Source organism: Manihot esculenta, chromosome 1 (assembly GCF_001659605.2).
Source record: "Manihot esculenta cultivar AM560-2 chromosome 1, M.esculenta_v8, whole genome shotgun sequence".
In the NCBI taxonomy this organism is placed as follows: domain Eukaryota; kingdom Viridiplantae; phylum Streptophyta; class Magnoliopsida; order Malpighiales; family Euphorbiaceae; genus Manihot; species Manihot esculenta.
Window position 1 is genome coordinate 5,351,653 of NC_035161.2, and position 19,829 is coordinate 5,371,481.

The 19,829-nt window shown below is 35.0% G+C and overlaps 4 protein-coding genes and 1 pseudogene across 10 annotated transcripts; all 5 read right to left on the minus strand.

The window, feature by feature from the left end:
• Window positions 1–62: 62 nt before the first annotated feature.
• LOC110624887 lies at window positions 63–828 on the minus strand (annotated as a pseudogene).
• Window positions 829–2,929: 2,101 nt separating this feature from the next.
• On the minus strand, window positions 2,930–6,074 carry LOC110619551 (cytochrome P450 CYP749A22). Of its 2 annotated transcripts, none has more exons than XM_021763063.2 (5): window positions 5,635–6,074; window positions 5,337–5,560; window positions 5,024–5,256; window positions 3,701–4,082; window positions 2,930–3,615 (listed from the first exon to the last, which is right to left on the minus strand). In XM_021763063.2, exons 1-5 carry the CDS (start codon window positions 5,912–5,914, stop codon window positions 3,187–3,189), a joined length of 1,548 nt encoding a protein of 515 aa, XP_021618755.1. In that variant the 5' UTR covers window positions 5,915–6,074; the 3' UTR covers window positions 2,930–3,186. The 2 variants fall into 2 exon arrangements, with proteins under 2 accessions (XP_021618755.1, XP_021618762.1); XM_021763070.2 differs by having other exon boundaries at window positions 3,701–4,079; window positions 5,635–6,072.
• A 1,717-nt stretch (window positions 6,075–7,791) lies between these two features.
• LOC110620324 (cytochrome P450 CYP749A22) lies at window positions 7,792–11,583 on the minus strand. 6 transcript variants are annotated; one of them, XM_021764048.2, is made up of 6 exons: window positions 11,445–11,583; window positions 10,684–10,878; window positions 10,388–10,611; window positions 10,044–10,276; window positions 8,650–9,028; window positions 7,792–8,457 (listed from the first exon to the last, which is right to left on the minus strand). In XM_021764048.2, exons 2-6 carry the CDS (start codon window positions 10,844–10,846, stop codon window positions 8,029–8,031), a joined length of 1,428 nt encoding a protein of 475 aa, XP_021619740.1. In that variant the 5' UTR covers window positions 10,847–10,878; window positions 11,445–11,583; the 3' UTR covers window positions 7,792–8,028. The 6 variants fall into 6 exon arrangements, with proteins under 6 accessions (XP_021619740.1, XP_043810096.1, XP_021619732.1 ...); XM_043954161.1 differs by having other exon boundaries at window positions 10,684–11,012; window positions 11,445–11,561; XM_021764040.2 differs by lacking the exon at window positions 11,445–11,583 and having other exon boundaries at window positions 8,650–8,874; window positions 8,953–9,025; window positions 10,684–11,419.
• On the minus strand, window positions 11,577–13,604 carry LOC110620315 (cytochrome P450 CYP749A22). The gene is made up of 5 exons (XM_021764005.2): window positions 13,206–13,604; window positions 12,895–13,118; window positions 12,573–12,805; window positions 12,098–12,482; window positions 11,577–12,017 (listed from the first exon to the last, which is right to left on the minus strand). Exons 1-5 carry the CDS (start codon window positions 13,504–13,506, stop codon window positions 11,580–11,582), a joined length of 1,581 nt encoding a protein of 526 aa, XP_021619697.1. The 5' UTR covers window positions 13,507–13,604; the 3' UTR covers window positions 11,577–11,579.
• A 500-nt stretch (window positions 13,605–14,104) lies between these two features.
• Window positions 14,105–19,592, minus strand: LOC110629951 (ribosome biogenesis protein NSA2 homolog). Its single transcript, XM_021777181.2, has 10 exons — window positions 19,338–19,592; window positions 17,501–17,650; window positions 17,267–17,386; window positions 17,104–17,171; window positions 16,269–16,377; window positions 16,098–16,166; window positions 15,876–15,933; window positions 14,620–14,855; window positions 14,469–14,520; window positions 14,105–14,371 (listed from the first exon to the last, which is right to left on the minus strand). The coding sequence occupies exons 2-10, from the start codon at window positions 17,501–17,503 to the stop codon at window positions 14,304–14,306; spliced, it is 783 nt and encodes a 260-aa protein (XP_021632873.1). The 5' UTR covers window positions 17,504–17,650; window positions 19,338–19,592; the 3' UTR covers window positions 14,105–14,303.
• Between the last annotated feature and the right edge of the window lie 237 nt (window positions 19,593–19,829).

Below are 19,829 nucleotides of genomic sequence, written 5' to 3' on the forward strand. Positions count from 1 at the left end.
TAATCAAACAAATTTTTGATAAACTAAAATCAAATTATCAAAATTGAATCAATTCCATTAAATCAATTCCATTTACAATGGATTCTACTAACTCCAAAATAATCTCATGCATTTTGCCAAGCACACGAGATACTTATACAAATTCATTCCTCTGTCTCAGTGGAGCAGGGAGATTTGATCTATCTGCCAAATCCAAGTCTCTTGATCTTCAATGTTGCTAAATCCACATCTCAAATTATCCACTGATTTTCAAGAAACCCATTTTACAGAGCCTAAAGCTTGACTTGAATTCCTTGTTTGGGATTCATCGTGAGAAAATAAGCTGGAGAATGAACATAAGTGGTTGATAAGAGCAAACCTGAAGTGCTGCAAAATCATTGAAATTGCAATCTTTGTTTCTATGACTGCAAAATTTGAGCCAACACAGTTTCTGGGTCCCATACCAAATGGCAAAAATGCAGCCATATTATTGTTTGTAGCTTTAGCAACTCCTTGTGCAAACCTTTCTGGTTTGAAAAGATCAGCATCTTCTCCCCATATCTGAGGGTCATGATGAATTGCTAGAATAGGAATAGCGACTTGAACATTTGGTGGAAGAATTAGATTCCCCAATACAACTTTCTGGTGGATTTGTCTTGCCAGATTAACAACAGGAGGATACAGCCTTAGAGATTCGTTCACAATCATACCCATCTTCAGATGAAAACACATATAAATTGTGTGGTATACCACATCGACATAGATAATAGTTAGTGCAAGACTACTAAATAATTGGGGTTAATAATTTTGGATCAAGTGAAAAATAAGTTTAAAAATTATTTAAACTAATCAAGCTACTATAATTAGGTAAGAGCTATTCAAATCAGAAAAATTGTGCAAAATTAATAGATCTACAAGGAAAAGCAACTCATAGGATGAGTTGGAACCATCTGATGTACTAGCAACACAATATTTGAGGATCCAGTTCTAGAGGCATCCGATTCAGTGAGCACAATAAGATTATGACAAGGATGTCTCAAAATTAAGTGGGAGAAATTAAAATATCCTACATTATCTAGTTACTGATACAATGAACTATTAAATAATTTGGCCTAAAATACTTTTTGAGTTAAAATTTTAGGCTAGGTTATTTATATTAATTTTAGTCCAGCCTTTACAATATGTATATTAACATATTAATCAAAGCTGGATTTGAGTATTATCTGATCTGCAGATAAGATTTACCTACAATCTTTAGTCTCGAGATACCATCTGGGGTTGGATTGTTTTGGCCAAACAATTCAAGTACCTCTTTTCTTGCTTTTTCCTGCCAATCTGTGTGAATTGCTAGAAGAAGAATAGTCCAAGAAAGTGAACATGTAGTTGTTTCATGGCCACCCACATAGAAAGTTTTGCATTCATCAATCGCATCATCAACTGATAATTTCATTCTCTCATCTGCATCATGATTAGCCTTTATAAGTAATCCAAGAAAATCATTTCCAAAGCTTTCTAATCGGCCCAAAACTTCAGATTCTTCCCTTTTCTTTATCATATTCAAGATGCAGTTTCGTATCGCTTGTTCAAGTCTTTCTGATTCAACATCATTTCTTGTTTTCACAAATTTTCTGCCAGATTGAAGATGATTATAAATGGGATGAGAAATATATTTGAATCTTTCACTAAGTGAATATAAATTGGTGAAATGACACTACTACAAAATAGATTTAAGGTAGCTGACTGTAAATTGATTCCTCATATATTTTAGCTGTAGTCATTGGTGAATAGCAATGCTGCATCAGCATGCCTCTGTTCTTAAACACTACAAAGAAATAATGCTAAGATACCATTGTCTAAATCTGTGAGAGTTTACCCAAATCCAGATATCCTAATTTTGTAATGATTTTTGGAAATAAGATGTGCAAGTTTTGTTAACATATCAATTATCTGCTCCCCTTCCAAGTAGCTGCTTCCAAAAGTTGTCCTAAAAATTATTTCTGAAGCTAAGATTTTGAATTCCTGGAAACTTCAATTTCCTTCTCATCATGGTATCTCCATCTTTCAACCATGATTTCCACACTTGTTACCATTGCAGGAATAGAATATCACTTCTGTGAGTAGCTATATTCAATTTAATTTTTTTTGTTATAAAAGCGAGAAAATTACTTTTAAGCACTCTGCTTGGAATGCATGGTTGGATAATTTACGTAGCTTAACCCAATTTTCTCCTTGGGCAGTCACAGTTCCATTCCCTAAGAGCTTCTTCATATAATCATCATATTTTATTTTTGGGTATTCTCCATCTTTGTTGCTAAGCACTTCTTTAATCAGCTTAGGCTCTGTGATCACTAACTGAGCTTGAGGACCATACCAGCAAAGAAAAATATACTGAAATTACCCAATTATTGTTATATTCCCTTTTCGCTCGGGACCTCGAAATTGCATAGGCATGAATTTTTGCTCCGACAGAAATTAAGATTGCACTCTCAATGATTCTGCAGCACTACAGGTTCCCTCTGTCTCCTGATTATCTCCATTCACCGGTTCACGTTCTTACACTATGTCCACAGTATGGACTTCAGATCATGATCCACGAATTGTAAACTACAACTCCAAGAGTAAACTTCTATCCCCATGTTCTCATATAATAAAAGTTATAAGTTTAAAAAATCATGGAAACCTCTTTCCCAATGAAGTGTTAATATCCACCAAAGGTAGTTTCTGGTTCATAATCAAATGTTTCAATAGTTCTGCAACTCTTGAGCTATTAGCATGATAAAAGCTCGACTTTACTCGATTCATTTCTTAAATGAGCCAAGTTCGAGACTCATTTTAAACGAGTTAAACTTGAGTTTCTGTTTGGCATTGTTTGAAAATTTTAAATTTACAGTAATAAATTTATAAGAAGTTATCATGTGTTTAGTTTCTGATAGAAAAAAAAGAAATAAAGGGAACAATATAACAAAAAAATATATTTTTTGAATCGAGCCAGCTCTTATTCGAAACGGCCGATTTCCTAAGCAAGGGAAACCAAAACCAGCCCACTATATCCTGGTTGTTCATAAATCGGAACTTTTGACCCAATAGCCGTGTCCGGTTCAACCGGCCTGTGGGAAATACAAGCATGGCCAAGTAAATTAGCATCAGCAACTTCATCAATGGCTGCTAGAGTTCAAGCAAATACAACCATAGTCCTGAAGTTTTAATTTACAAAGCCTCGAGCATAATTTGAAGTCCGAATTGTGGGCATATTGTCAGGATATGAACAGGAGAATGGACGTAAGTAGGTGACACAGTAACCCTGTACTGCTGTAGAATCATAGATAACGCAATCTTTATTTCTGTTACTGCAAAATTCAAGCCAACGCAAGTTCTGGGGCCTGAACCAAATGAGAAAAATCCCGAAGTATTATCTTTCGTAGCTTTGGCAACCCCATCTGCAAATCTTTCTGGTTTGAAGAAATGAACATCTTCTCCCCACACTTGTGAATTTTCATGAACTGCAAGAATTGGAAGACACACAGCCATCTTCTCTGGAATGATCATCTTCCCCAATCTGACTTCTTTCTGAACCTCCCTTGTGATATTGAAAACAGGAGGATACAGACGCAAGGATTCATTGATAATCATGCTCATCTACAAGGAAGGAGAGTTTCAGAAACTCTGCAGAAGAAATTTTTAGCAGAAACTAATGAATCTGAATAAATAGTCTGTTTCTTACAATTTTCAGTCTTCCAATCCCATCAGGACTTGGATTTTGTTTGCCGAATAATTGGAGAACTTCCGCTCTTGCTCTGTCTTGCCAATCTGAGTGGATTGCTAGAAGAAGAACAGTCCAGGTGAGTGAACATGCAGTTGTTTCATGTCCAGCAACATAAAAGGTTTTACACTCATCAATCAGATCATCTACTGAAATCTTCTTTGCCTTATCATTATCATGATGAGCATTCAAAAGTAATCCAAGAAAATCATTCCCATAACTATCATGTTCACCCATCAACAGCCCCTCTTCTCTTTTGTTTATCATCTTTATGATGGAGTCTCTGATGCCTTGCTCAAGTTCCTCTGATTCAGTATCATCGCGAGTTTTCAAGAATGTTCTGCTATGATAGAAATTTTCGCTCACCTCAAGAAGCTTAAAATAATGTATTTCTTAAAGAAATAACAGATAAAAATCTGGAGAAGAATGTTAATCATAGAGGTTATGTTGAAACATAGGCACAATCCTAGGTATACATGGACTCTTAGCCGCAATATTAGAGCAGGAGTAGTAAAAACATAAAAAATTTAAGGTGGATTGTTGGAAAAATATGATAAAATAATAAAATCTAAATTGTGTTGGATGATGTTTGTAATACCCGGCTAGACTCCGGTATCGGAATTCCTATCTATCGTCCGGTGGAATATCGAATATCGGAAACTTCTAGAAGGGTAAAGTCATGTTTTTATATAATGTTTTATTATTCTGCTCACTGGGCTCTAATAGCTCATCCCACTCCCTTAACCCAAGGTTTGCTAGTACAGGGAGCCACAATATTAGAGTAGGAGGAGTAAAAACATAAAAAATTTAAGGTGGATTGTTGGAAAAATATGATAAAATAATAAAATTTAAATTGTGTTGGATGATGTTTGTAATACCGGCTAGACTCCGGTATCAGAATTCCTATCGTCCGGTGGAATCTCGGATGTCGGAAATCTCTAGAAGGGTAAAGTCATGTTTTTATAAAATGTTTTAATGTATGTTAGGCTTGCTACGGGTCCCGTCGGCCTTAAGCCAATCTGGATCCTAGCGCCGGTAGCGGTCCGAATTTCGGGTCGTTACGATGTTCATCTGAAATTTAATTTACAGATCAGAATAATAAGAATTTATTACTAATTTATGACACAGCAGAAAACATTATCTGATTTATAGCCCTAGCCATCCTCGCCCCCAGCTTCCGACACAGATACTTTTCAGGTGGGATCATAATTCAACTTATAAGAAAATATATCCAAAATTCAAGGTATATATTTAACAGGTTAGTTAAGCTGGATGAAGTAATACCTGATCCCTGGAATTCCAACTTTAAAATTGTTTCTGGAAACAATGCTAGCCATCCTTGCCAGCATATCAAATATGTTCTTCCCTTCCAGGTAACTGCTTCCAAAAGCAGTCCTGGAAATAATTTCTGAAGTTAGAATTTTGAATTCTTGAAACACCTCAATCTCCTTGACATCATTCTGTCTCCATCTCTCAAGCATCGTCTCAACACTTGCAACCATTGCTGGAATCATAGACTACAAGAAAACAATTCCTGATTCAGTTCAGGGGGGATTTCAGGAATAGTTCCAGGAAAAAACAAATATAAGATGCTTACTTTCAAGCTCTCTCCATGAAAAGCATGATTTGCAAGTTTTCTCATCTTCAACCATTTTTCACCTTGAGAAGCTAAAAGTCCATCACCTAAGAATTTATCAACATAATTTTGGATAAATTTTTTCTGGTATGCTCCCTCCTTATTAATCAACACCTCTTGAACCAGCTCAGGATCAGTGACAACCAGTTGAGCTTGAAATCCATACCAATTGAGAAAGTTTGTGCCTGCAAAAAATTTGCAGAAGTTAGAGAATGAACTGCACAAGCAGATGGTTTCTTAGCCAATAAATCAACATTACCATATAGCTTGATCCATGAATAGATGTGAGGCTGAAGTCTTGGGAGCATTTGATGTGATAATTCCATGGGACCATTCATGATTCTATTTCTCATATTACTGATCTCTCTGGTGTTTCCATGGAGGAATCTGTAAGAAGGGCCTCTTATTCCTTGTGATCTCATGGAAGATTGTATGCGAATCGGAATCCACCATGCTTTGCTAAAGAACTTGATGAGATTTACGAGCAAAAACAAACACAGACAAGAAACAGTGTAAACTAGGAGATTTCCCATCACCATTATAGCTTTGCTTTATTTAATTGCAGACTCTTGTTAGAAAAAGAAAGGGTTTTGAAATCCTTTTCATACTTGAATAAAATAAGGTTTACTTTCTTGACTTTGGCTGTATTTGCAGAGGCATCCAGAAAAACTCAAGTTTTAAAATATTCTGCTTAGTGTCAGACAAGAAAATATTATAGTAAGAAACGAACATGGGCTTAGATATGCATATTTCAATAGAAAAATATAGGAAAATTACTGTTTGATCCCATTGATATAACCAAATATATTAGTTAATTTTTTAATTTTGAAAAATATTCTTAAAATTTTAAAAAGTCTACTAATTAACTATTTTATTAACTTTTAATCATTAAATATTATAAAAAAGTATAAAATATTTTCAATACGGAGTAATTAATTAATAGATATTTTTATAAAATTAAAAAATCAATTAATAAATTTTTATATATCATAAGGATTAAATAGTGAAAGATTTAATGGTTAAAATTAACGAGGATTAATTAATAATTTTTTTAAAAAATCTCAAAGATGATTTTTTATGTATTTTTTAAAATTGAACATCAATTAATGAATTTTTTCATATAATAAGATTAAATAATAAATTTTTCAAAAATATATCATGGATGTAAGAAACAAATTGATTTTTTCCTAAAATTTCTGCCTACTTCAGCTTTAGCTTTTCTTGAAGGTTAGAGCAGCACAGGTGATCCAGGCAAGATTGTCTATTTATGCACTTCTTATTTATTTATTATTATTTTATATTGATGATTTAAAACTCATCAATTAATAAAATTGTACAGAAGACTTGCAATTTGATTATACTAAATTATACAGAAGACCTGCTTATTCTGGAGGCTATGCAGCTGAAAATTGCATTAGATATCTTTCAATTTTTCATTTTTACTGGCCACAAGAATTTCTTTTCAAAAGCATTACATCACTATCGAGTCAATTTTTCATTTTTAATAGCCACAAGAATTTCTTTTTAAAAGCATTACATCACTATTGAGCCTGGTTCAACACTTTAGAAGGAGAGAGTATCAAAAGCTTTCTAGACTTGGCCAACGTGTTTATCAGCAGGTTCATAACCGGGGTCTCAGCCAAAAGGAAAACATGTTACCTAGAAACAGTTCAAAAAGGAATACGTCGTTGAGGGAATACGTGGTCATGTTCAACTTGGAGGCGCTACAAATCCCCGAGTTTGATGAAGTCAGAGCAGTGGAGGCCATGTAGAAAGGTACCACTTCTCCAAAATTTTTTAGATCGTTATGCAGAAAGCCACCTACTATCCTGGCAGAACTGGTGAAGAGAGCAGAAAAGTATATAAGGCAAGACGACGCCTTAACCACTAACATATTTGTCAGGGAAGCAAGAGACAGGGGAAAGGCTGTGGAGGAAGACGGGTGATGGAGACAGAGAGGCCAGTAGGAGAAATGAGTCAATGGCCAGAGCACGAGGCTGGGTGATAAGAGAACTCATTGAGAATGACGGGACTGAAAGCTACTCTTACGAACTGGAGAAAAGATTAGACAGTGAAGAGTTGGAGAAAAACTATCGTCCAAAAAAATACAGAGGAGTGAGGAGGAAGATGTAGATCAGAAGTTGAAGAAGCTAAAGGAGCAACTGTTGGCAGAACCGGGAGCACAAGACAATAGTACCCTGCTGCCGACCTCATCCCCGTTCATGAGAAGGGTGCAGCAGGAAACGATCCCAAAGAAATTCATGATGCCAACGGTAGCCGCGTATGATGGCACAGGAAACTCTAGGGAATACATTCTAAACTATAAGACGTTCATGGAATTGCAGACTTACTCAAATGCCTTGATATTTTAATGTATTTTTCATAATCGAGAGAGAAATTAAATTTTTCCATAATATAGGAATTAAATAGTAAATTTTTCTTATTGATATAAAACTCATCAAATAATAAAATTGTACAGAAGACCTGCTTTATCTGGACAGTAATCCATTGTGGCTAGGCAAATGAAAATTGTATTGGATATCCTGCAACTTTCATTTTTACTTAGCCACAAGATTTTCTTTATAAAAGCACCACATCACTGTTTAGGCCTCAACCTTCATAAAAAAGCAAATTACTAATGATTATTTGTGGTTCACAATGCTTCAAGAATGATCTGGACTCCATGTTGTGGGCATACTGTGAGAATTTGAACAGGTGAATGGACATAAGTAGGTGAGAGAGTGAATCTGAAATGCTGCAGAATCATTGAGAGAGCAATTTTCTCTTCTGTAATTGCAAAGTTCAAGCCCACACAAGTTCTAGCTCCCAAACCAAATGGCACAAATGAAGAAATACTATTGTTTGTAGCTTTAGCCACCCCATCTGCAAATCTTTCTGGTTTGAAAATCAAAGCATCTTCTCCCCATATTTGATGATCAGTGTGAAGTGCAAGTGTTGGAATATGAGTTTCCATATTTGCTGGGATAGTCAGTTTCCCAAGTTTAACTTCTTTTTGAACTTCCCTTGTTATGTGAAAGACAGGAGAATATAGCCTTAGAGATTCATTGATGATCATGCTCATCTACAAGGAGGAAAAAAAGAAGAGAAAGTTACAGTTTAGTCCCTGAAGTTTAATGGAACAAACTACTTAGTCCCTCTATTTTCAAAAATATACCAAGTAGTCTCTATTTTTTCAAACCGTTAACTATCAATACTTCTTTATAAAAATCCTTTATAAAATAGAAATTTTGATTACAAGCTAATATTTACTTACAGTCTTCAATTTCGCAACACCATCTGCTGTTGGATTCTGCTGACCAAATAGTTGAAGGACCTCTTTTCTTGCTTTGTCTTGCCAATCAGTGTGAATTGCCAGAAGAAAAACAAGCCAAGTGAGTGAGCTTGCAGTTGTTTCTTGTCCAGCAACATAAAAATTCTTGCATTCATCAATCAAGTCATCTATGGATATTTTCATGTTCTTATCTTCCTCGTTATAAGCCTGCACAAGTAATCCAAGAAAATCATTTCCATAGCTGTCCAGTTCACCCATCATTGCTGCCTCCTCTCTTTTCTTTACCATATTTATGATGGTGTCTCGTATCTCTTCTTCTAGTTTATCCATTTCAACCTCATCCTTTGTCTTCAGAAATCTTCTGCAACAAAGAGTGGTGGTACTTGTTAGTTATGTTAGAGAAGAAATAAGGTGTCAAGATTTTACAGGGTTATGTTACATGGTTAAGTGTCGGTCATTTTTGTTACAAAAGACCCACAGATCTAAGTGTGCACACAGTCACGCAATCACAGTATAAGAGAGAAAATAGATATAAGATAAGTTATATATAATTGCTACTATAATACTACTAAAGAATTTAAGTTAATTGGAGGAAGCCAAAAAAATGAGTTTAAAAATTATTTAGTGCAATTTTAGTGGGGCTTTTATAATTGATATCAAAACGACTCTAGGTCAAAAAAATTATTTAGAACTGGTCTGCGAAGAAAGGGCTATTTGTGAGACAAAGTGGAGCTGAGCATTTATAATTAATATCAAAACTATCCTAAATCAAAAAAATCATTTAGAATTGGCATGGGAGGAAAGAGGAAAGGGTTATACTTGTGGGACAAAGTGGAGTTGTCGAAGATGGTAGGTCTGATTGAGAGCTGTCGAAGACGGTAACTTTAACTATTTTGGATCAGGTAGAAAATGGATTGAAAAGTTATTCACGAATAGTTTTAGTCGGGGCTACTTGTGAGATAAAGTGGAGCTGTCAAAAACAGTCTGATCCTAACTTAACAATGCTATTCGATTCAATATAGCAAAACATATAGGGTTGTAATGGGGATATCATATAAAACTACTAAATAACTTAGTTTAATCATTTTGGATAGATTCAGAAAAGAATAATTTTAGTCGGACCATAAAATAAAAATTAAACAACAGCAGTGTATTTCCTGAAATATCTTGTACCCTTAGTCATCCGTTACCACTACAAACCTCACAAAATATGTTTGTTGGTTGCAGCGTGGAACTTTTTTCATCAGTTCATAATTCAGCTCATAAAAATTATATTTAAATTCAAACCGCATGAATAACAATTTTCTGGTTCCTGTGACTGGATCACAATATGAAAAATTCTGCTATGATAATAGAAGAGGAGGAAGGAAACTCACTTAATTCCTGGAATTCTCACTTTATAATGGTTTCTAGCAATAATGGTGGTCATTTTCTTCAACATATCAAATATTTTCTCCCCTTCCAGATAGCTGCTTCCAAAAGCTGTCCTGGAAATTATTTCTGATGTTAAAACCTTGAATTCCTGGAATACATCAATCTCCTTCTCTTCATGGTGTCCCCATCTTTTAAGCATCACCTCCACACTTTCCACCATAGCTGGAACCATACTCTACAAGCAAACCCATTATCTTCAATTGTTGGATGATGAAGTGCTTCGGATCTTGCATGATTTTGTAAATATCATTTAAATTCTTTTCTAAGGGAAACAAGAACTCATTACCTTCAAGCTTTCCCCATGGAAAGCATGATTGGCGAGTTTTCGCATCTTTAGCCATTTTTTGCCTGAAGATAAAACAAGTCCATCCCCTAATAGCTTCTTGATATACTCCTGGAACCCTTTTTTGCAATATGCTTCTTCTTTACTGTTCAGAATTTCTTTAACCAACTCAGGTTCTGTGACTGTCAGTTGAGCTCGAGTACCATACCAGAGAAGGAAGTTCATCCCTGCAACCAAAGACTAGTGTTCAGAAAAAAAAATTATGAAGTTTAATTCAAATTTGATCTGTATATACTTACCATAGAGCTTGATCCAGGAATATATGTGTGGCTGAATTCTTGGGAGTACGTGATGAGACAATTCCATGGGATTCTTCATGGTTTCGTTTCTCATGTTGGTGATCTCTTTGGTGTTGCCATGGAGGAATCTGTAAGAAGGGCCTTTGATTCCTTGTGATCTCATCAGGGATTGTATGAAAATTGGAGTCCACCATTCTGTGTATAGGAACTTCCCAAGAATCAGAAGCAAGAACAAACACAGACAACCTAGAAGGTAATTCATCAGGGTTTCCATCTCCATTGCAGCCATTTCTTTTCCAACTTTAAAGCTCAGTGGCTCAATTTACTGTCTGTAATACAAGGATTTAAGAATCTTCAGGCTGCAATGGAGGACAAAAACTAGATTCCAGGCTTTGGTTGTATCACGTAAGCAATTTTAAGTTATACAATGGTTGCACCTAATAATTTCTCCACTTGATGTGTTGTTATTGGATTTATGATAATGGCATATGCAGAAAGAAAATGACATTTTCTATTATTACCCAAAAGAACATCACAAACAGAAAAAGATAGAAAAAAAAGTCTGACAGGTGCATATATAGACTTTATGAAAAATTAGATTATTTATTATATATATTACTCAATAGCGTTAGTTATCCTGTCAATGACTTGTTCATGAGCTCATTGAATCATAGCTTTTTTGTATTCCATTCTATGGCTTTGAATCTTTATTCTCCTAATTCTCCCAAAAAACCAACATTTATAAACAAAACCAAACTCACCAAGAATTAAATTATATTATTTGAGAGTAATTACAGACAGTAGTACGTTCATGTCTGGTCAACCCAGCAATCTTCTTCTGTGCAAAGTCATAAGCATCCAGGACATCAACTGACTTCTTGGTGACAGGTACATGCTCACCCAAGGTGCAAAGGCTGGAGCATGATTTGTAGCCCATGTTGTGGACACATAGTGATAAGAGGAACAGGTGAGTGAACATAAGTTGGTGAAAGAGTAAACTGATAACGTTGCAGAATCATTGACAGTGCAATCTTTGTCTCTGTAACTGCAAAGTTAGAGCCGACACAGGTTCTGGGTCCCAAGCCAAATGGAAGATAGGCAGCTACATTGTTGTTGGTAGCTTTAGCCACACCTTCTGCAAATCTCTTTGGATTGAAAAGATGAGCATCTTCTCCCCAAAGTTGAGAATTGTGGTGGATTGCTAGAACTGGAATTTCAATTACCATATTTTCAGGAAGCTTTAATTTTCCCAAGCTGACTTGTTTCAAGACTTGCCTTGGGACAATAACAACTGGAGGATATAGACGCAGAGCTTCATTGATAATCATGTTCATCTACAGAAGAGAAAAATTGGATCTTGAAATGAAAAAGTTGATGCATGAGAGAATTTGATTAATGGGTATGTTTTGCTTACGATCTTCAATCTTACGAGACCATCTGGGGTTGGATTTTGGCAGCCGAAAAATTCAAGAACCTCCTTTCTGGCTTCATGTTGCCAATCTGTGTGAAGAGCTAGAAGAAAAATAGTCCAGGTGATTGAGCTCGCAGTTGTTTCATGTCCAGCAACATAAAAGGTCTTGCACTCATCAATCACATCTTCAGCTGATATTCTGCTATCAGGATCATCATCATCATGATGTGCCTTTAACAGTAATCCAAGAAAATCACTTCCAAATGAATCTGATGATTGGCTCATAATTGCTGCATCCTCTCTTCTCTTCATCATGTTTACAATAGAATTTCTTATCCCTTGTTCTAGCTTGTCTGATTCAACATCATCTGCTGTTTTAACAAGGTTGCTGCAACAACAGAACATGATATATATACATCAAAAAGTAGAAATCCACAGTACCAGATTACAAAGGAACAAAAGAGACAGAACAGTGTACCTAACTGCAGGAATTCGAACTTTATACTTGTTTCTGGTAATGATGACAGCCATTTGTGTGAGCATATCAAATATGTGCTGTCCTTCCAAGTAGCTGCTTCCAAAAGCTGTCCTGGAAATTACGTCTGATGTTAAAACCTTAAATTCTTGGAATGCTTCAATCTCCTTGTCTTCACGACATTTCCATCTTTCTAGCATCGTCTCCACGCTTGCAATCATCGCAGGAATCATTCCCTACAAATGAAAAAGAAAATACCATAAACCCAGAAAAAATTAAGAAGAGAACTTCCATATAATTTACAAGAAAAAGCAAAGGAGATCACCTTCAAGCACTCTGCATGAAAAGCATGGTTGGAGAGTTTACGAAGTGTATACCATTTTTCTCCCCTGGTGGTCGCAATTCCATCTCCGACGAGCTTCTTAAAGTACTCGTCGAGTTCTACTTTGGGGAAAGCTCCATCTTTATTGTTGAATATCTCTTTAACCAGGTCAGGTTCTGTGACCACCATGTGAGCTCGAGGACCATGCCAACTGAGGTAATTCATACCTGAAACAAAAAAGAAAGTGGCTTTGATTCAGAGAGAGAGAGAGAGGTGCTTGAAGAAAATAATGGAGTTCAGTTCATGATCATTACCATAAAGCTTGACCCATGAAGAAATGTGAGGCAGAACAGTGGAGAATACATTGTGATGAGATAATTCGTTGGGATTACTGAAGACATGATGAGTTGCTGCATTGATGATCTCTGTGGTGTTTCCATGGTAGAATCTGTAAGCAGGGCCTTGGATTCCTTGTGATCTCATCATGGATTGTGTATGAATTGGAATCCACCATACTTTTCTAAAGAAGTTGATCAGAAATGATAGAAAGAACAAACACACACCACAGCTTGATACATAAAAGATCACCTCAAGCTTTCCCATTTCACTGGCCATGGATTTATCAACTTCAAAGACTCGCTTTTTATGAACTGCTAGGCCAGATGATTTGGGACAAGGCTTCAGGCTGTTGCTTTATTGAAATGTTAAAATTTTTGTTTTCTTTTATTAATGTTTCTTAGTTCGATTTAATTTTTTCAATTATTTGTGATTCCAGCTAAATCAAACTAAAATAACTGAAATTTTTAAAATTAAAAATTAAATTAAATAAAAATAAATAAAAAATCAAATTAAACTTTTAAATTAATTCGATTCATTCAATTTTTTCAATTTAATTTAATTTGAACCAAATACTAATCGCGTTTTATATGTAAATGACAATACGAATATAGTGTGACATTGAAATTGCAGATATGAAGATCAATTATTTCTATAAAACAAATTATAAAATTTATTTGTCCCATATTTGGGTCATATGACATTCTGCAGGAAGTTGATTTGTAACTAATATCATGTAATAAGATTTTGTTTAAACTAAGCTAAGCAGTAATGCATTCTCATAAACTTGTGGGTGTTAGACATTTCTATGATTTAAAATATTACAATAATATTATCATTTTGCCTAATGACAATAATTGGTGTAATTACTATAATATGAACTAAGGCAAGTTGAAATTTAATAATAATTGAGTCAATTATATTCAGAACATGATAAATTCAACAGTGTAAAATACACTTTAAAATTTTTAAAAATACATTTAAAATATTAATAAAAAGCTATTAAAAAGATAAAATGACATGACGAGGCTTTTGACGCAAGCAAATAAAACTGTTCCACTGCGATCCATTGGCTACTAGACAAGAAGAACTGCATTTACACAACCATCGTTCTCCGGATTATTTGTTACTTGAGCATATTTCCCTGCATCAAGCCAAACAAAAGAACAAAAATAAATAAAAAGAAAAGAGTATTTGTACCCTTCTGCAACAAAAGTTGAAAGGGAAATGGAGAGGCTTACCCCATACAACTTTCCCAGCTGGCGTGACGAGACCTAATTCACTTACATTCACCTGAAAATTCACAGGACAAAACATGTAATCCTGATAATAATAGCAAATCAAATTTTGATTGTATCCCAGCATGTTGAACAGTAAGCAAGCAAAGGTTACCTCAATGATGGTTCCTTTGGTCATAACACCAAGAGATGTATACATTGGACCATTAGGATTTTTCTTCACTCCAATGATCTCAAGGTTAAAGGTGCATTTGAGCTCAGGGTGTGTCACATGAGCCTTCGTAAAACGCAATCCCGAAGGGCGGATAAATCGCTCATACTTGGGAGGCTTTCTTGTAAAACCCGGTCCTACAAATGTGACTTTGGTAACCATTCTCTTCCACTGCTTGGCTGCAAAAATGAAGAAAGAAGCAATATGAAAACCAAAAATGGGAGCAATTTGCAGCTTATCCTTCAAACAATTGTTCCTAAATCTCAAATGGGGGGAGAAGTTCAAACTTTCTTGTAGCAGTACACAGAGAAGTCACAATGAGGGAAAAAGTTTTTAGGATGCACTCAATGAATAATGAAGAGTTCATTACCTCAACTATACACATACTTCAAGTTTACGGCACATGCAGGCTTGTCCACTAACAAATTTCTGACTTTCAGGTAGTATTTGTTCCAAATTACAATGTATCTGTGGCAAAGATGCTTATTCTAGGAAGAGAACTATCGCAGCATATAAGTACTGCAGGCATGGAGGCAAGCGGCACAAGCAACATGAAATTTGCACTCAATATGGTAGCCTTATAATAGGAAGGCTGGATGGGGCTAATGTGGAGATCAGGCAGGAAATAGGAGAGGAAAATTTCTCTCTTTGGTGCAACAGCAGATAAGGTCCCTAAGCTACGCAAGGAAAGAGAGAATGGATTGGTAAGAAATTGAACTTCTCAACATTCACTGTGTAACTGCTATTTCAATCCTGATTTCCATGAGTTTTCCAGTTATCTATAATCAACATAATTGGAAAATGGATCTACCGCAGCCAAATTCAGAAGTGCTGACTGGGGCAAGGGATTCCTATTAACTTTAAAACTAAATTAACTATGAAATAAGTACTGGCCAAAGCATACAAGTTTCCCCATTAAATAATCAACTGTGATGTTTCTTATGTATCTTTAACTTGATACTGACAGTATCCACTACTTATGCTGCAACCTATTTGCTAATAAAGCATTATGATAACAACACAAATCATTTTCCTATTAACAGAGAAAATGAATAGAATACTATATTTTCTTCCTGCATAATTTTGTTATGTTGCTTGAAATAATTCTCCTTTTATGGATGCCACACAAGAAGTAAGCGGGGAGCTGGAACCCTGTTTCCTTGTCAAATGAACAAAAAAAGGGCTAGCAAAATGCTTACTCTTCCGCTTGCCAGATCGAATCACTTTAAACATTTCATCTTCTGCAACAGGCCTCACCTAAAGAAGGAAGACCAGTTAAAGTACAATACCAGTAATCTCAAAAACAAGCGTACAGTGAATCAAAAAATGTGGAAACAATTAGAATAACACCAATAAAACTTTCAAAAGGAAGTACACAACAAAGATAGCCAACAAAAAACAAAAAGTAAAGGCCATCTTACCTTAGGTAGAGGGACTTCCCATTTCCCAGCCTTCTCTTTCCTCTTTTGCTTTATAGTGTTGCTCATGATCTGCAAATAGCACAATGTCATACACAAAACACATATGCACGCATCAAGCCATGATAGTATGATACATATACTAATATTAACAAACATCCACTGAATATTAACCTTTGCTCGTGTTGTGTTTTCGCGATCCAGCAGATAGGCAGGAATAGCTCCTTCATGAACTTCATCATCCACCTTGCGCCTAGATGATGACTCCTCATGCATGGCCAATCTATTGACATGATACAAAAATATCAACAAGAAAAACTGTTATTAACTACTGACTAATTAAGCTGGCCATACAAAATAACTAGCAATAATAATTTTATTTTTTTTTTAAAAAGTAAATATAACCGCACATCCACAAGCTAAAAGCTGGAAAAATAATTTGCAAGCAAAGCATATATCAAAAGATGTTACTCAATCAGGACCTAGCCAAAACAGGAGCAAACAGACTGAACAGAGAGGTACATTCACATGTCTGCATACAGGTTCCAGCTATTGAAAGATAAGAAATGAAATGTCAGCATCCACCTTTTTTATTAATATTTTCTCCCATTCTACCTGATCATTAGCCAAACTCTTTGCTAGCAGTTTTTACACTCAGAGCTGTTATCAGTTATTTTCAGAAAAAGTATCCCTCACATTCAATATATACCAACATCATTTGATAATGAACAACTTAATTTGGTGAAAAATCTAGAGCAACCATCATCCCTAAAATAACACCTGCATTGCTATGAGCTCGGATAAGGACATTTTTTACAGTGTTCAAATATTATATATATTCAAAACTCATTAGAGCACCCTCCTACCTCCTGCATAAAACACAGTAAAAAAATATGGATTCTAAATAAGGGACATTAACAGGTAATTATCCTTTAAAAATACACAAGCAGAGAGCAGTAACAAATACAGCGATTATATATGTACAGATGAAGTGATAGAAAGTACTGACGTTTTCTTCATGAGGGCCTTCTCAGCATAGTTTTTCTTAGCAATCATCTTACCCTTGATACCCAATGCCTAATGCCATCCAAAAGATAATTAAAATCCAAATAATGCATAAATCAATCATAAACAAGAAAAAATTGAAAAGAAAATAAGAGAAAGAAACAGACTTTCTGGGCCCTCTCGGAGCGCTTGTGGACTTCACGAGCCTCCTTCTTGCGCTTGCGCTCGAAGTGGTCAAGGCGGTAGCCATGCCTCTTCCTGTGTAGCTCTATATAATCTCCTTGTGGCTACAATCAAATTATCATTTAAATCAGAACAATCCTCATATGAAATCAATTACCAATTAATCAACCAAGAAACAAAAAATAATTGCTAAAGGGAGAGGAGTGCTAGGACAAAACCATGGCAACTTCACTTTGAGTATTAGCTTTTACACAGGGACTGTGTGCAGAGAGAAACCCTAACTGAGGGGTTTTTTATTCTTCAAAATGGGTTTTGAATTTCAGTTGGAGGCAGTGGATGGTTGGTGTTGTACTTTTGAGTACTCTGATCTGCACAACAAACATAATTATATAGAAGTATTCCAGTTAAAAAATCAAACAGTTTCTCAAAAATAAGTGTTGAAAACAAAAGTGTTATCAAATGCTCATGAAAATTAAGAGCTAAAAGATGCCTTAACATAAAGCTTAATAAAGTTAAGGTTCTAACATTTTCACTTTAAGTGACTATTCTTTGTTTCTATTAGGATCACTCTTAAATTTAATGATTCAAAATAACTATATATATACAGGAGAGAAACAAATAGGTTCTTAAATAAGAATTCTCTTGCAAATATTGAAGATTTTTAAATCATAATAAACTCTAATTATCTTAAATATTCAGTAAATTATTTCATCACTAAACTTCCAACCTACTCCTAACCAAAATCAGGCCAAGAGCCACAAGATGAAATTCCACAACAGACTATATTAATCTCAATGAATAAACCGTGTTAAGTTTTTTTATCTCTACTCTTAGCTGTCTCTCACTTCTTGGCAGTCCTTGTGTTCATAAACTAGAAGTCAAGAGCAATATATTTCAGGGGCTCCCTCCACACAGATCCTATATCTAGAAACAAGTCACAAGCGAATATGCAAATCATGTTGTAATGCCTCATCAATAAAACTTTTTTGCCTGTTGACTCAATTAAAATTTAATGATCAAACTTAGTGCAAAGTTTAATGGCCATTAATATAATTTACTCCTTCGTAACAAAACTAAAAACTAAGATTGAATCCCAAATACTGTGGAGCATTCAATTGCTCCATTTATGTCCTGCAATCAATTACATTTTGCTGTGAATTATACTCACAAATCAGTTAAACATACATAAAATTCACATTGAGCTGAAGTTTTGGCTATATAATAGTTTTGCACACTTGATTGTTAATCCCAAATTCATTTAGGACTTTTAACAAATAGTCAAATATCCTCTGAAATGTCTCTAAAGCCTACACAATAAACTTGCACTGAAATGGAAATTACTAATAAGATGCATATACATTTTAAAATGGTGAAGAGGAAAGCAGAAACTATCAGTAATCTCTGCAATTTAATTGGAAGGAAAAATCTCTCACGCTCATATCTATTTGCTCATTAAAAATTCACACTACAAAGAAAGAAAGGGAACAAATAAAAAGGCAAACAAAACCAAAATCTCTCTGCATCCCAAACCTATTTACTACTATCTGCATACTACCTGAACCCATCCAAACATGAACCTTTTTTATTGTTTAATGAAATTTTAATCATATGAAACATTAGGTAGAATAACCTGAACACGAAATATTAATAAATCATGACAAAATTTTAAAGTTTAACATACTTAAACACATATATTTGAACGCACACTCTAAAAGGGATAGAGCACACAGCAAAACACATCCTGATTTCTCTGTTACAAGTATCATTTACAATTCCATTCCTATAAAGCTTAGAACACACGAATATGAACACAAGTATCAAATTAAATGGTACTTTCAACTTCCATTAAAGAAAACCAAAATATATAACAATACACAGAACAAAGCCACAGATACTTTCAAGTAGTCAGTTATGCATTAGTCCAGTAGTGAATTAATTATGAAAACTGTAGTCAGTTATAGAACTTGTCATGCCAATTCTTTTGTTTCTCTCATAAAGATAATGGCTCTGGCTTGCTTATTTCAGGTTTTTATGCCGCGAAGGATGAGAACTAACCTACTGAGAGAGGCTCTCTTCTTCTGTAAAGAATGGAAAGATGAGTACTGCGAGGGGCTTTCTTCTGTGCAGGATCGAAGGATGAGCAGCGGCGCCGGCAAAGGGATACTGCGCGAGATCGAGAGAGAGGCCTCGCCAGCTTTCCTGTTCCCCGGCGATACCGAGAGAGGGGCGGCGGGAAACAAAGAGAGAAGGAGCTGTGGGTGCTGGGGGCTGGTCGTGGGTTGATGCTACTTAGGTTTAATTTTAGTTTGCCGATACGGGGAATTACTATTTAGTTCTGAATTATTAAAAAATTTATTAATTAATCTTTATATTTTTAAAATTAATTAAAATAACTCATTATTTATAAATATATCTTTTGGTTGTCTTTTCAAAGTGATTTTCTAACTGTAAAACGAAAGAGTGGGAAATTTTGGTATTCTCAAAGTGATTTTTTGCGAAAAAAAATTATTATTTAATTTTTAAATATTAACCTTATCAATAAATTAA

Bases quoted from the DNA above. Each gene is read 5' to 3' on its own strand.
- LOC110620324 (XM_043954161.1), bottom strand. From the start codon at position 10,972: ATGGCTGCAATGGAGATGGAAACCCTGATGAATTACCTTCTAGGTTGT. The intron at 10,612-10,683 runs GTAAGTATATAC...CTTTGGTTGCAG, and splicing joins TTCCTGGATCAAGCTCTATG to GGATGAACTTCCTTCTCTGG. The intron at 9,029-10,043 runs GTGAGTTTCCTT...TCTTTGTTGCAG, and splicing joins GTGAGAATTCCAGGAATTAA to AAGATTTCTGAAGACAAAGG.
- LOC110619551 (XM_021763063.2), bottom strand. From the start codon at position 5,914: ATGGTGATGGGAAATCTCCTAGTTTACACTGTTTCTTGTCTGTGTTTG. The intron at 4,083-5,023 runs GTATTACTTCAT...TTTCTATCATAG, and splicing joins GTTGGAATTCCAGGGATCAG to CAGAACATTCTTGAAAACTC. The intron at 3,616-3,700 runs GTAAGAAACAGA...CCTTCCTTGTAG, and splicing joins GGATTGGAAGACTGAAAATT to ATGAGCATGATTATCAATGA.
- LOC110629951 (XM_021777181.2), bottom strand. The intron at 15,934-16,097 runs GTAAGATGGCCT...TTCCTTCTTTAG, and splicing joins GGGAAGTCCCTCTACCTAAG to GTGAGGCCTGTTGCAGAAGA. The intron at 14,521-14,619 runs GTAACCTTTGCT...GTGAATTTTCAG, and splicing joins CCAAAGGAACCATCATTGAG to GTGAATGTAAGTGAATTAGG.
- LOC110620315 (XM_021764005.2), bottom strand. From the start codon at position 13,506: ATGGCCAGTGAAATGGGAAAGCTTGAGGTGATCTTTTATGTATCAAGC. The intron at 13,119-13,205 runs GTAATGATCATG...TTTTTGTTTCAG, and splicing joins TTCATGGGTCAAGCTTTATG to GTATGAATTACCTCAGTTGG. The intron at 12,018-12,097 runs GTAAGCAAAACA...TCTCTTCTGTAG, and splicing joins GTCTCGTAAGATTGAAGATC to ATGAACATGATTATCAATGA.